This window comes from Dermacentor silvarum, chromosome 1 (genome assembly GCF_013339745.2).
Source record: "Dermacentor silvarum isolate Dsil-2018 chromosome 1, BIME_Dsil_1.4, whole genome shotgun sequence".
Taxonomy (NCBI): domain Eukaryota; kingdom Metazoa; phylum Arthropoda; class Arachnida; order Ixodida; family Ixodidae; genus Dermacentor; species Dermacentor silvarum.
This window is the reverse complement of record NC_051154.1, coordinates 190815420-190830472: the sequence shown is the minus strand read 5'-3', so window position 1 is coordinate 190830472 and position 15053 is coordinate 190815420. Positions and strand designations below refer to the sequence as shown.

Here is a 15053-nt window from a genome sequence, read left to right as displayed (position 1 = left end):
TTTTGCCATGAACAGGTCACACTACATTTTTAGCCAGCTATTGACATGGATATGTTAGATTACACAGCCAATGGCTAAAATCAAATCAAATCAAATTTCGGGATTAAAGGGGGAGTGGTAAGCTGAAACCTTTATAATGGTGTTTTTTTAAAAAATGTTTGATACAATGAAATGCTTCAACTAACAAAGAATATATCACCCAAACTTCATGCTGAAACGAGCATTAGAAATGCTTCAATGTGTCGCCAAGGTTACCTCCCACCTATAAAAATAGGATTGGTCTTACAGTGATTTGACACAACTCCTTCTTCAAAAGAACTAGAAACATCTCAAAAGTTTTTTTTTATTGCTTTTACAATTGAGGATGTTGCATATATGACAGCTACAGCAGGCCATGCTGTGGTTGTATAACTTCGATCTTCATTATTAGATATTTGTGTAAAAACATTATTTTCTCTTCCACGTGAATTAAAGCTCATCTAAAGCAGGCATGCTAATAAAGTCAGCCATCTGAGGCAGTGTCATCGCTAGAGTATGCGGCGCAGGGTGCAGCCTGCAGCGCCTGGATGCGTTCATCCCTGCACTCCCTCTTTCCAGCTTTTGCTTTTATAATCATCCATAATAATATGCGCACAACTGTAGAAAATAGTCTCATAGGACGTATAAGCAAGTGGATTTCGACATTTGCAAATGCAAAATCACACAGTCACAACGAAATATCAGAAAGGTTTTTCTTCGTAAATGGCACATTGAAATTTAGTGGTATAACATTGTAGACACTAACTTTGCCATGAATATATAATAAAATAAGACAGGTTTATTACAGTATAGCACATATGCTAGGATGGTAAGTGAAATCCTTGAAGTAATATGATATAAAGTAGACTGGAGGATACAACAAAGTCCCTCTATGCATCACGATTTCCACAAATCAACAATAAAAACGAGCATAAAATTAGCATGAAGTGCGCTCCGAGTGACGAGCTGGAAGTAGAATCGCGAGCAAAAGTCAAGAGACCACAGCATCAGCAAAAAATTAGAATTTTGTCTAGCAGAACCACAGAACCTGGAATTGTCTTAGTGCGCAGGTAAGTTGTAGTACTTGATTTCAACCTGCATGCCTAGGCTTTAAAATATGTTTCGCAGAATCTGTGGTTTTGCTTGTGACTGTACCTCACAAGAGAATAAAATTGATCTGAATAGATCCTAAAACTAAATAAAAAAAAGAAACACCATAGATATAGTAGCTGTTCGCTGGAGTTTAAAAATTTTTTGGTGATGCTATGCGACATGCTCGCCAAGATTGTTTCATCAGCGAAACAGGATGCTGCCTGAATTCTGCGTAAAAAATCCTAAAGTAACATGATGGCTAGCCTAACTATGATACACGAAGGCACTGCTGAAAGTCTGCCTCACCTGACCGTTTTCCAGGGTAGCGCTGGACACTAAGCATTTTGAAGGACTGGATGCTTCACAGATGCATGAGGAGTACTAATTGCGATACAAATTGTCACAAGCGTAAATATGTAGCCCAGTGAGTGCAAGCTGTGACATCGAGATAAAAGAAACAGCGTCAACGCACACCCCCATATTCGCCAAACGATCCTCGACCCAAACCTCTTCCTCCATTCCACTGAGTTGAGCACAGTGCCCCTCCCTCCTGAACTGATAACACGACACTTCTGCCAAGGGGCCTGGTTGATACTGTGCGGATGCGCGACTCTCACGCGTCCCCTGATGTTTTCCCGGCGTGGCTCCCGTGGTCCGGCTTCTCTGCGTGGCTAACGGCGGCAGTCGGTGTGGTTGCGGTGCATTGCGAGAGAGGGCGCGAGTGTCGCGATGCTAGCGCCACCGAACGGCGGGGTGACTTGGGTGCAAAAGGTCAAAGGCGCTTCCTCTCTTTGGCTTGGGATCGGCGACGAACACGCACGAACGCTTCGCGCGTGCGCCGGCCCGCTTCGCAAGACTGTCGCGCGAGGCTAAGAGCAGGACACCGGTATGGACGAACACGGATCGTTCGAGCGCGCCACCGTTCGCGTGACCGTACACGTGAACGACTAGGCGATGGTGTCATAGCATGGGGCGAACGTATTCGTTCGCTATCGGGTCGCGGTGAGTCGGACTTACTTGATTTGTCGCGCGCCCATGTGAATCTTTTATTGGTAGCAATTTGGCTAGTATGTATTAATGTATGAAAGGTGGAATAAATGCCCTTTTGATTGTTTGCACTACTGTGTTGTCGTTCCTTTGTCACAAGAGCACATGTGAGACCCCACACTACCCACATTTAGTCGAAGTAGTGTGTTGAGTGGAGGAACGTTCTAAGATATCGGGAGCACTCCAGACAGCACGTGCATTTGAGAAACTAGCAAAAGAAAGGAAGGGTCGACCGAGCGCTCAGCAGAAGCGATAATTGAACCAACCAAACTCGGCACTCGACTCTGTGTCGATCTCCCTCACTTCTCACCACACCACCTACGTCGTATGGTGTGGCCACGTCTGACTTTCATCACAAGAATGAAAGCAAAAGCTTACACTGCATCCACTACTCACAAGATAGCCAATGCTTTGCTCTCTTCAGTGAGGTCTTACCCTTCTTTCCTTCCGTACCCCTTTCATTGTGCTGCAGAGGCGCCAAGTCTAGCCTGAGTGGTGGCTACTTATGTTGCCAAACTGAGTGGTGGCTACTTATGTTACCGGCACTGCGATGGCTTCAGGCTGACGGTAACGTTAACGCTACAGGGGCGTACGTGAAGCTAGCGTACGTGTGTGTTAGGGGGGGGGGGGGGAGGAGATAGGCTCATCGACGTAATGAGTGGTCATAGTTTCCAAGATGGCATCGGCACCGCGCGCCCCTCAAGCACGGAAATGTCCCATTTCTACTGATTCCAGTGCATCTGCGCGTGTTTTTCAAGTTGGGAAGCAGCACTGACGTGGAAGACGTCGGTTTGTCAGATTTCTAAATGCTTTCTTCACCGAACCACTTCAAAGCTGTTATACGCCGAGATAAAGATATTGTGGATGTTCTAAAGGTGACAGTTTTTATCTACAGGGTGTTAACAACCTTCGGTCGGGATCATTTGCCGGCGGCCGCGCAGCGAGTCAAGTTTCCCACGAAAAGACAGCCAGGAGTCGACCTTAGCATCACGCTAGGGCCAGTCACTAGGGTTAACATTTTCTTTTATATATAAAGAAATTTTTTACATAGAGGATATATGCTGGAATATTGCCCAAGTCCTTTGCGTTTGAAATGTATATTCTGAAAATTTTTAAACGTTTTTTGTGTGAAGGAACAAAAACAGTTTTCGATTAACTTTCTTTTTTTTTTCTATAATATTTTTGTTTAGACATTTTTTGTTCAAAATGTTTTTAATAAACATGTTTGAGAATAGTACCGTCAAAAAGAAAATTTCATTATCTTCAATTTGATACTATACACTTTAGTAACAAGCATGCTCTACGATAGGAAGTATTTACTAGACTACCCAAGAACTTCTGCTATTCCCGCGGGCAGGAAAGTGTTAACCTTGCATGGCGATAACTTCGATTCCTCAATGCGTTTCCATCCTTGCATGCATTTCCGCTAACTGGCATTGTTGTATAAAAGGAGCAATAAATATCCTTTATATATGCTCACACTACTGCGTGCTGTGTCCTTTGTTGCCAAGCGCATGTCAGACTACACGAATTATAGTCGAACACGTGGAGACACACTGCAGCCTGTATGTGCATGTGTTTGTATGAACATAATAGTTGAGTGACATGATGCTCAAAACCAGCTGAGAACACCATTTCCGTTCTTGCACCATATATCACAAACATTAAAGTGTTGTTGACAATATGCTCATGTCTGAGCATTATCAAAGTGTTAACAGGCTAATCCCTCAATACTGAATCCCCTCCACAGAAGGTTAGGCAACACAAGGGCTTTCCTGAATTTTGACGACCAAAATCAGTTTTCTATAAGAATGAACTTACCAGGTGTGCTGCACTGGGCGTTACGAGGAATGAAAACCTTGCGCTTCCGTGTTTTGGGCCGCAGCACCCGAATGATGGCCTGCTTAGCAGCGAAGCTTACTACTGTGTCCTCACAGAGCAGCAGCCGGGCAAACAGCTTTGCCACCAAGCCAACATTCTCCATGTCCAAGGCCACAAATGCGTACATCACCTCAACCAAGGCTTGCACCTATTTTCAGGGAGTGGAGTAAGGCAATCGGCAACAGTCACCACACAGAGACAATGCTGTAACAGTCAAACCATGAGCTAATTAAGCTTGCTCTAATAAAAATTTCAGCCTAATGAATTTAACTTTTTCTATAGCATTTTTATACAAGATCATGCATTATTAAAAAAATTTCTTTTTCCCATTTAGTAAAGCAATTTTGCACAGCAGTTCTTGTTTAGATAGGTCGTCGCACATCACAAATAGTTTGGCATAGCCCATGACAATAACCCACGTGGAAGCGATAATGAAAATACAGCACCAAATTATTGCTGCATGAACACCTTGTTGGCCCTCACACTGGGCATGTGTGGTTTGTGCTCAAGAGGCAATGAAAACACGTAAGTAGGAACACACATCAGACTGTGAGCCTCAAGTGACAGCCAAATCAAAGCGGAGCTTGTCTGATTGGGTTCATCATTATGATCAGTAGTAGCAGTTTAACAGTGCAGTAAACAAGAAATTGGATATGTTTTTGCATGGAATTCATATGCAGTGGCACTGGCATGGCAAATTTCTCACAGATGTCCGTGTCTACCTCAGAAAGAAAATATGGTCAGCACACCCTTTCGCTTTTGACTGGCTAATCAATTTCCAGAGCCATGCTAGTTTTAGGCTTACCATTAAGAGTAATCGAAGAAATTTTCAACACAGGTGCAAACTAGTTGTGATACTCTTGTGCACACTAAATAGTTTCAAGTCAACTGCATTATATTCTCATCCAGATGTCAGATGTTTGTGATATCCAGTAACTAATGTCACACTCTTTGCATGCCCATTGGGACACCAGCTAATATACACTTTAGGCCAGTATTTGCAGCACATTAAAAAATCTCCATGATCATCCAGTATATTACTGCAGCTTACTGGCCATAGAAATTGAAGCCAAATATGTAGCGGTGTTTCTTTAAGGAGGGACACGGGTCTTAGAAACCGAAAAATCGCGGAAAAATCACTTTTTTTTTACCCTAAAATTGGATTCTGCAGTAACTGATACATAACCTGGCAAATTTTTATGCACCTTGGATTGATATTTTAGCCGCAGTAGTGTTTTAGGTGACGTGTGTGACCAGAATATTCGTCAATTGACGCGCAAAAATTGGCATTTTTCCGAAACGCGCAGCTGCCGTTCTATGTTTCTGATCGCGGCCATCTTGGTCTCGTTTGAAAGAGCCGCGTTTCTTCTTTATATTTCGCGCCACCGCTGCTACATACGCTAAGCGGCCACTAAGAAAAAGCCGGAGAAAAGTCGGTCCCGATACGCGATCCTATTCGTCTACGAACGCACGTGACAGTGAGCGCGCCCGCCATTGGCTGATTCCCGCTGTCGACTGTCGGCTGCTTGAGCGTGCGGACTATTGACATCGCGGTAGGAACGCAACCATGCCGAACTCATCGCCAAAGTTTGCTACGAAGCACAAATTCAGCGGACCAAAGAAGAAACGAAAGTTTTTCAACTTTCAAAAGAGGCGCGGATCACCGTCGGAAGTCATCGATGACAGTTTGCTTCCCGAGCCAAGTGCCACCGAAGACTCCGCCGAGGACTGTGGAATAGGCCTAGCCGGTGGAAGCGGCTCCGACAGCGGCCGTGTTCGACAGACGTTTCGGCACGACACCGTCATGTTGGAGCCCGCTGATTTGTTGAAGATTGAGAAGGATGCGGAGGAAAAACTCCGTAATCTTGCATCAACGCCAGCTACGAAGCGAAAATCGGAGCTTCTCGTTCGTGCTGCCGACGCCGCCGCGGCCTCGGACGCCGCCGCGGAAGGCTCGGATGTGATGAATACGCGCTTCGCCGTGGTGAGCCTTGACGCTATAAACGCTCTGTTGTCGTTTTTCAAGTGCAAAGTGTGTGGTGGCGATGCGTCGATGAGCAAAGGTGAACGCGATTACGGCCTCGCGATAAAGATGGTTGTCTCGTGCGAGATCTGCGGTGATAGCGTGTCGGTGTGGAGCTCGCCGCGCGCGAACAGCGGAACGACGTGCAACCCATTCGTCGTGAACATTCTTGCCGCGCGCGCTATGAAAAGCACTGGCAATCAGCAAACGGCGCTGAATGACATTTTCGCGATCATGAATGTGTCTACCCGCGACATGCACACCAAGACATGGCAGGCGCACCAGAAGTCAAAGCTGACGTCCGCTGCGACTGCAGCTGCCGATAAATGCATGTCCGAGAGCGCGCTCGCTGTGCGCAATCTGTACAACGAACTGAAGCTCGGCGACCCAGGAAACATAGCCGTTTCCTATGATGGGTCCTGGATGACGCGTGGCCATTCCTCACATATCTGCGTCGGCGCCGTCATCGATCTTTTTACGGGGTTGGTCCTTGACTACGTTGTTCTGAGCAATTTTTGCGCGGCGTGCGAACGGGGACCGAAAGAAGGAGATCCAACGTATCAGTCGTGGAAGGAGAGGCATGTATGCCAAAAAAACTCAAGCAAAAAATCTGGAGAAATGGAAGTTGAAGCTGGACTAATGCTCTTCGAAAGATCACTGAAAAAACACAACCTCAGGTATACCACAATACTCTCGGACGGCGACAGCCGCACCTTCCTCGCCCTACAGGAAGCCAAAGTGTATGGCTATATTCCCATCAGCAAGGAAGACTGTGTCAACCACGTTGAGAAAAGAATGGGAACTGCGCTGCGTAACCTGATTTCCAAGCAAAAGGGGACCGGAACTGAAAGCCTTGGTGGCAGGGGAAAACTGACTGGTGAACTGGTTGCCAAGCTTACTTCATACTACGGCTGGGCTTTGAAGTCAAACAAAGGTGACATAAAGGCCATGCACAAAGCTGTCATGGCCACCTATCACCATGTCACCTCTAATGACCAAGTGTCAAATCACAGTTTGTGCCCAACAGGCCAAAACTCGTGGTGTCGGCAAAATGCAGCCCAAGCAAAAGGCGAGCCAATCCCCAAGCATCGATATAATTTGCCACCACATGTCTGCAAGGCCCTTTCTCCCATCTACGAACGTTTGTCGGATGAGAAGCTTCTCAAGCGGTGCCAGAGGGGTAAAACGCAGAACAGCAATGAGAGTCTCCACTCCGTTGTATGGGCGCATTCACCAAAAGAGCGCCATGCATCGTTGTTTTCTGTGCAAGGTGCTGTGGCTGAGGCTGTATTGAAATTCAATGCAGGAAATGAAGCAGCCTCATCAGCAATCCTGAAGGAACTGAAGATCAATCCTGGACTCCTAGTCACTAAACGCATGGCAGAAAAGGACCACCGCAGAGCAACAGCATCAGCTTCCAAGCGCGTCTCTGCAGAGAGCATGCAGCGGGCACTGAAAAAACGGCATTTAGGCGATTCCAACCAGAAGGACTATATGCCTGGTGCCTACTGACAATATTAAAATTGCAAATCATTGTAAATATTCTACAATTTTTGCTTCAGCTGGCTCAAATTAGACTTGTTTTGTTTTTCACTGATTTCTCAAAATCAAAATTTTGATGAAATTGCAAACTTGAAGAAACAATAACTCTGCCTTCAGAGCAGCTAGCTCTGCTATTTTTGTTGTGACATGTAGCTCTATCTGTAGAGCACACAATTGTAGGAGTGAATTTTCAAAAAACGTCTCTAAATTTTTTTAATTTTCCACTAAATTGGAGCATAATGTGGGTGTGTCTGCAACATTGAAACTCAAACTGCTACAGCTCGGCTAAAAATCATCATATCAAAAAAGTACTCCTACCATTGTGAAGCTTATGCTTTTTAGTATCTAGAAATGTACCAATAGTAGCTCTCTAATAAGAATTTTCTGTTGTTATTCCACCTTCAAACAATAGATAATTAATTTTAATTATCTCCAATACTAATTGACTTACAAAAAAAATAATCACATTTTTGAAATCAGCATAAAAAACTCAATCATACTGTCAAGTTTGTTTTTTAATAGATACAAAAAATTAGACATTTCTCTCTCAAGTACAGTGTCCCCCCTTAACTTCTATGGTTGAAGCAATGATGACCAAAGTCCAGAGATAGTGTAGTAAATAAGACATCGGCACATCCTTGCAGGAGATTTGCAAGCACCGGCATGAGCGTGGTGATGTTCTCATCGTGTTGCTGTATTTTGGCTCTGCAGATTACCTATGAGGTTCTCAGTTTAATAGTGAATTTGTGTTTTATGGTAATCTTTTACTGCATAGAAAGTTTTGCTTTTCAGTTTTCCTCCAAAATACAGGACTTTCCCATCTTTACAGTAGTTGGGTTACCGTAAGGCCAATTTGCGGGACAGACGAAAGTGTAGACCGCGCACCGCATGATTCAATCCCTGTTCCGCGTGTAGTCATCATTGGCGCGGTTCGGGTGGACTGTGGATGGGGCCAACAGTAAGAGCAGACACCTCTTCATTGTTAAGTTGTTGCAGAATGCTTGCCGCTAATGCAGTGCAGTCCACTTATAACAATATCAAGAAGAAAGAAAAATCCGATCGTTATAACCGATCATCGCTATATCCGAACTGCCGTAAAAAAAAATACGTATATACATTTTTGTAGTCCCGAAACCAAATTTGTCACTTGCAATAAAAAATTGACATTGTAGAAAGTAGGCTGTGAAAAACAAAACATTTATTTATACCTCTACATCGCGTCTCAATCGTTAGGCGCGCTGAAATAGAAATGTGCGCTTGCTTTCGCAGAAGTTTCGGATTCACAACCGCCGTGTGTATCGCGTCCAGCTGCTGCACGAACACTGGCGGCTATAATTTAGCGTGCATGAAATCAATGAGCGACTTGATAGACGACACTGCACTTTGGTTGAACATCGGGGTCGGTGTCAATGACGGGCCATTGTCAATCTCATCGGCACTGCCGCTGTTGTAGTCGCCTCTGTCACACAACACCGCCGTCTGTCGAGACAACAATCGCCCCAGCGGAGATCTTTTCACAGAACAAGGCAGCACCACCTGCACTTAAAAACTCCTCCATTAAAGCACCACCTATTTCATCGTCAGTAGCGACATGCTCCCAGAGTTCGATAATGTCAGCGGCTTCCACCGTGTTAGTTTCACCCATGAGGGTTCCGTCCTGGCGCACAAAGCCCGCTTTTTCCGTTATCGGCATGGCAACTGCTTTTAGCCTTCATAATCGTAGCACTCCCGGTTTTCACAATCGTCGATATCATTGACTGTGCGAGCTCGTACTTCTTCGAGTCTTGCAAAATTTGCAGCTTCGTCTCGATTTTGCGTTTTGTCGGTGCAACGCCTGCTCCTTCCGCGGCGAATTTCCGCGCTTGCTGAGAGAGGGAGATTGTAAAGGCAGCACAGCTTTCTCCCCCCCCCCCCCTCCTCTTTTCTGGACGCTCACATGACCGCCGGCGACGCGGACACAAAGCAGCTGGCGCCATTTTCTGCACGCTGCGCCAACTTGCGATGCTTTCTGTGACTTTCGTTCGCAATCGGCGCGTGGGCGGGATGCACTGTGCGGTAATGGTGGCAGATACGAACTAGCGTAGGCAAACTTTCGCCCTGACTCGATTAGGGGCAGCTTAGGAACACAAATTTCACGATTATTCTGCATGAAAAACGCTGCCCAGAAGAAAAAGTTTGATCGTTACATCCAATATCTGGTGAATAATATATCATTATACAGTTAAACGAAATTGACAAATTCACGAAAAATTTTGTTATAAGAGGATTTCGTTATACGCAGGTTCGGCACTAAAATTCGAAAAATAAACATTTATCGTATTTACTCGATTCTAACACGCCCTCGATTGTAATGCGCACCCGTTTTCCGTGACCAAAAAGAGAGGGAAAAAAATCTTTTACAGTGCCGAAATACAACTATCGCTCAAGATTTACTCCCAATACACTAAAGTTACGATGAACAAAAAAGTCCCAGTTTCGCCCGAAAGGTCAAGCATCGATTTTGACAGCAAATTAGCAGACAGCTATACGAAGTAAGGATAGCAGTTTTATCAGCCGTATAAACTTGTAAACGTTCGCTGTTTAACTAAATTGGTAGACTAATGCCTCACTACACGTACTACAGCACATGGTCGAAGCTACGGGAGCTAGGCTCGAAGTGCGTAGAAGGCGGCCATATTGAAATGCCGATGGCGATATGGTAGCGCAGCGGGCTAGGCCAGCTGCAGCAAGCGGTGGGATCAGGTTTGAATGAAGGGAGGGGGAAGGGTCTCGCCCGCGCCGGCAAGATCGCCGGGTCGAGGGATGCAGGCCCGCCTCGCGCACGCTCGCACGCACGCACACATGCACTTGCTCTCGCCTCGCAGTAGCCGTGAATTCGAGCGTGCCAAGCGCGACACCGCCACTTTGCATTCCGTCGCGGCAGAGAAGGTGGTTCCGGTTGCTGCTCGCGCAAAAATGACAAAATTTGGGGTGAAATCTCTAGGTTGTCGGCGGGGAAAATTCGTTGTTTCGAGGGGGCTCTCCCACTGCCACTTCGCTACGTAGAGATCTCAAATACATGTGCTTCGAAGGAGTAATGGCGGGCAATATATCGAGGAATTTGTTATATGGAGGTTTGTTATAAGCAGGTTTAACTGTATATGGGGGTTTTTTTCTCATAGCCCTAATGCATAAGTTGATACTCTCAGGTCGACTCATCGTTATAACCAATATATTGTTATACCCAATGGGCCATGAAAATCCGGTGGAGATCCAAATTATATCCGGACGTCCATGTCCAGAGCTGATTATCCCCAGGATTACCCAGGGATGTTGTGTTCTGGCTATTTTGAACTTCGTTTTTTTTTAAATTTCGAATGTCCTAAGGACATCTGCCCTGGATTTTATGCGGACGTTATGCTTCAGACGACAGAGGGACATTCATAGGACATCACCTATTTGATTATTTCTCAATAGTTTCTGCGCACTGCGTATGGTGCAAGCGACATCTGCAACGGAAATCAGATAAAGTCTTGATCGTGAATTCACAGAATTTTTCGTGCCAAAATTGCATGCTTCCACAAGAAACAAAAAACAGTGCCCACAGTTCAAGCGCCCCAAATTTGCAACCTCGTACGTTGCTGCTGAAGTTTCAATAACTGTGTTCCTGTGAATGTCCGATGGATGTACTAAAAACACCCAAGTGCATGGTTTTGCATGTCCCTGTAACATCCAAATTTACGGTTCTGGCAGCCATCGGATGTTCGATGGACTGCCAATTTTTTTGTGCATAAGTGTACTATGGACGTCCGTAGTAAATCCGGTGGATTTTTGTGGACATTCGTATGTCCAAAACTGGCAGACCAGTAGATGTCTACCGGACTTTCATGCCCATTGGGATATATGTGGTATCGTTATAAGTGGACTGCACTGTATGTTCGTACGGGTGGCTCATCAGCGGTGTGGGGATGCGAGACTCTCACGCATCCCCTGATGTTGTTTTCCCCGCATGGCTCCCGTCTCCTGTAATCCGGCTTCGCCGCGTGGCTTTACGGTCGGTGTGGTTGCAGGGCACTGCGAGAGATGGCGCGAGTGTCGCGCAGCTAACGGCGGGGTTACTTGGGCGCAAAAAGGTCGAAGGCGCTTGCTCTTCGAGTTGGGGTCAGTGAGCTACGCAGACGTCCTGCGCATGCGCCGATCCACGCTTCGCAAGACCGTCTCGCGTGGCTAGGAGCTGGGCACCGGTATGAACGAACACGGATCGTTCGAACATGCCACCGTTCACGTGATTGTACATGTGAACGACTAGGCGATGGTGTCATAGCATAGGGCTTGCTATCCGGTCGCGGTGAGTCGGACTTCCTTGATTTGTCGCACGCCCATGTGAATGTTCCACGGGTAGTAATTCGGCTAGCGTGTATTAGTGTATGAAAGGTGCAATAAATGCCCTTTTGTTTGTTTGCACTACTGTGTTGTCATTCCTTTGTCCCAAGAGCCCGTGTGAGACCCCACAGCGGTATGTCTCGAGATCATGCGCATGGGGTAGATTGACGGCAGTTGAAGCGGTGTTTAGGTCATCTCTGTGTATCAAATATGATCTGCACACTTTCTAGAGGCTAATCAGCCTGACCTTCGCACATGCTTTTGCGCTTTTCGAAATACGAGCTGCTTTTGTGGATGTTCCGTATCAAGTTATTGTTTCAATTGGCCTGACCGGCCAGATTGAAGCTTGTACCGACAAAGGCGGCCCTAATCGACACAATGCCATTCTGTGAATTGTGACGTGTTTGGGCACTGTGTGTGCGGATCCCTGCATTGGGCTGACGTCGGAGAGCGCATGCAGAAGGGCAGAAGCGCTCACAGAGGCAAAGTCCGCTACCGCGTCAGACTAGGCAGCCTGTCTGCAACATGCTATGCTTAGCGTCCTCGCTTGCGTGGCATCGAGCATGAGAGGCTCCACAGCTCACGCAATATGCGGCACTGTGCTGGTCTCTACACTGAATATACTAATATTAAAAAAATCCAATACAGTCGCCGCCCGAATTTTTGGACTCCAAAATTCGGACTTGCTGGATATTCTGGACTTCATAAATGCACCGTCAGGGTTTCCATAGAGCTAATGCATTTCCGCGACCAATTTTTCGGAAGAATTGAGGCTCCTAAGTTCAATTTTCCGGACTAAATCGCTCATTAAGCCGTGGTACCCGTTTTTGAAGGCCACCATGTTGGATTTTCCGCTGGCTTGCCCAGGCTTGGTTTCCAGTGGCCCGCTGTATAGCCTTCAAGATTGGGAAACTCATGAGAGCGCGTGCCATCTTCCAGTCTCGGAGGCTATACCCGCTCTACCTTAGCTGACAAAATGCTCTAGGTGACGGCAATTTTTTTCTTTTATTCGGTCAGCACTATTGTCGTAATCCCTTTTTGAAATCCGTTTATTAATATTTTTTTGAAGTTCGGTTGCTATTTTGCATGTGGTGTGCGGCTTCGCATTTGTGCGATCGGCTCCACCTCCTGTGCCTTCGCGAGAGCAAAGTGGCACGAAGTGTGGCCTCCGTGATCAGCTCCAGCAGCGCGCCGTTGCTGAGCCGTTACAGAGTTAGCAAGATTACAGTTCTCCACTGGGCTACGCGCCGAATGGACATGAATGAATGAAATCAACTTTATTCAAAGTCCTGCCGAATGGGAAGGCCGGAGCCAATGACGCGGTGCCGAAGCTGATCACGGAAGCCACGTGCGAAATAACGGGGTCGTTTCTTCGATCTAGCAGAGATCGCCAACGCGGTGACGCTCTTGTCGACTGTATACGGAGACAACGTCAGTCTTGCACAAAGTCGAGCAAATCTGATCACCTCCAAGCGTAGTATGAGGCAGGGCATTATTAAAAATGTTTTTATGCTGCAAATTGAATTATTCAAACATTTACTATTCGATTCAGTGATTTTGAGTATTAACACAGCCCTATTTAATTTGATGTTGTGCAACAATGGGTCACTGAGGAAAAAAAGTTGTGGAAACTAACAGTGGCTTCAACGTGGACTAGGCCATGTTTGGAGATGGGGGCCAGGGCAGGATTCTGAGGCCGCTGCCGGTGCAGATGCCAGAATGCCTCTGTCAAGACGCTCAGGAAGTGGCTGTTCTCTGGAGGTGGCACAGTGTTCGTTGCTATGTGTACCTTGAGTGGCAAGCCACGTTCCTCAAGCACCTCCTCCTTGTTCACTGCACAGAACAACCCCTTGTTTTGCAGACCACGACAAAACAAGCCAGTGCTAAACCCTGCCCAATACTGACATGCACAGCACACATCTGTGAAGCACATTTCTGTCCAATGAGCTGCATGGTGAGTAATCATTGGTTAACTTAAATGCGCAATCATCAGTCAATTGCTTTGCAATGCAGCACAAACAAACAAAATCCACGAAATGAGCCCACCTATCAGCAACCGAATGTCTGATGATGGCACTCCCACCTTCGAGCACCACCAACTCTGCAGGTGACTGTGTATGCTTTGCTGGCTGTACAAAAGTTTACTGGGCAGGAATTGAATTGAAGCATTGCATTGAAGACAGTTTGACCGCAAACTGGAAAAATTCAACTCCTGCTAATTCAATTTTTTGGTTAATTTGATCTTGATCAAACATCCCAGCCGGCCCCCACACATTTCTATGCACTAAATCTTTCGTTATTTCAATGCTGAAATTGGCCCTCACCAGATAAATAGAAGTTGACTAGTCGGGATGAATGTACCTGATACCAATGGCTGCACTGTCTGTCTTCGCAACACTCTGGAACAGCATCGAGGACACATTATCTTCCACTGAAAGTGCCTGTTTCTTGGCCTGCCCACAGTAGGGTTTAAAGTGAAAATGGCAGCTACAATAAATCATTTACCCAATTCCAACAGGCTATTTTTTCTTAAGAAAACTGGTCCAACAAATGTTTGCGTGGTGCAATCAGATACAAAACGAACTGCATTGGCAAAAGCCTACCATCAGAGCCAGAATCATTGCCATTGTCATGATGCGCTGCTTTTAGTCCTTGATCATGAAGCTCATTCGAAAATCTTTTACATGCCAAGCTACCGACAATGAAATCTTGTCAAGTTTTCGGTGTTCCGGAAATTGCTGTGCCACAGGATGAACTAGCAAAGTGGTTAGCCTAGATGAGCGTTTCACAAGCTGTGGGTCATGAAGCCCAAATGGGTCATGAGCCTTTTTCTAGGGTTCATGGAGGGCCCAACTATATTTACACTCTGCTTGCCAGAACAGAAATGAATTTTCAGTCTTGGCTCCCATACTCTTTCAACGCTATTTTCTTGTAAGAGTAATTTAAGCATATGTATATCACCACTGAAATTATATTTATTATGCAGAGTGTAATATTAGTTTTGGCCACAAGACAGATGGCGATCTAAACTTTCGTTCGTCGCAAAGAGAACTTCACCGATCACGGCCTCCCAACCGCAGCCAGTTTT

The 15053-nt window shown here is 46.0% G+C and overlaps 1 protein-coding gene across 4 annotated transcripts in view; it reads right to left on the bottom strand.

The window, feature by feature from the left end:
• The window catches only part of LOC119436549 (E3 ubiquitin-protein ligase UBR4-like), a 465665-nt gene that overhangs the window by 153705 nt on the left and 296907 nt on the right, over positions 1 to 15053 (bottom strand). For all 4 annotated transcript variants that reach the window (XM_037703422.2, XM_037703424.2, XM_037703425.2 and 1 more), the window contains 2 exons: positions 13602 to 13798; positions 3979 to 4186 (listed from right to left, as the gene is read on the bottom strand). In XM_037703422.2, the coding sequence (XP_037559350.1) occupies positions 3979 to 4186; positions 13602 to 13798 (405 nt within the window). The remainder of the gene's footprint in view (positions 1 to 3978; positions 4187 to 13601; positions 13799 to 15053) is intronic.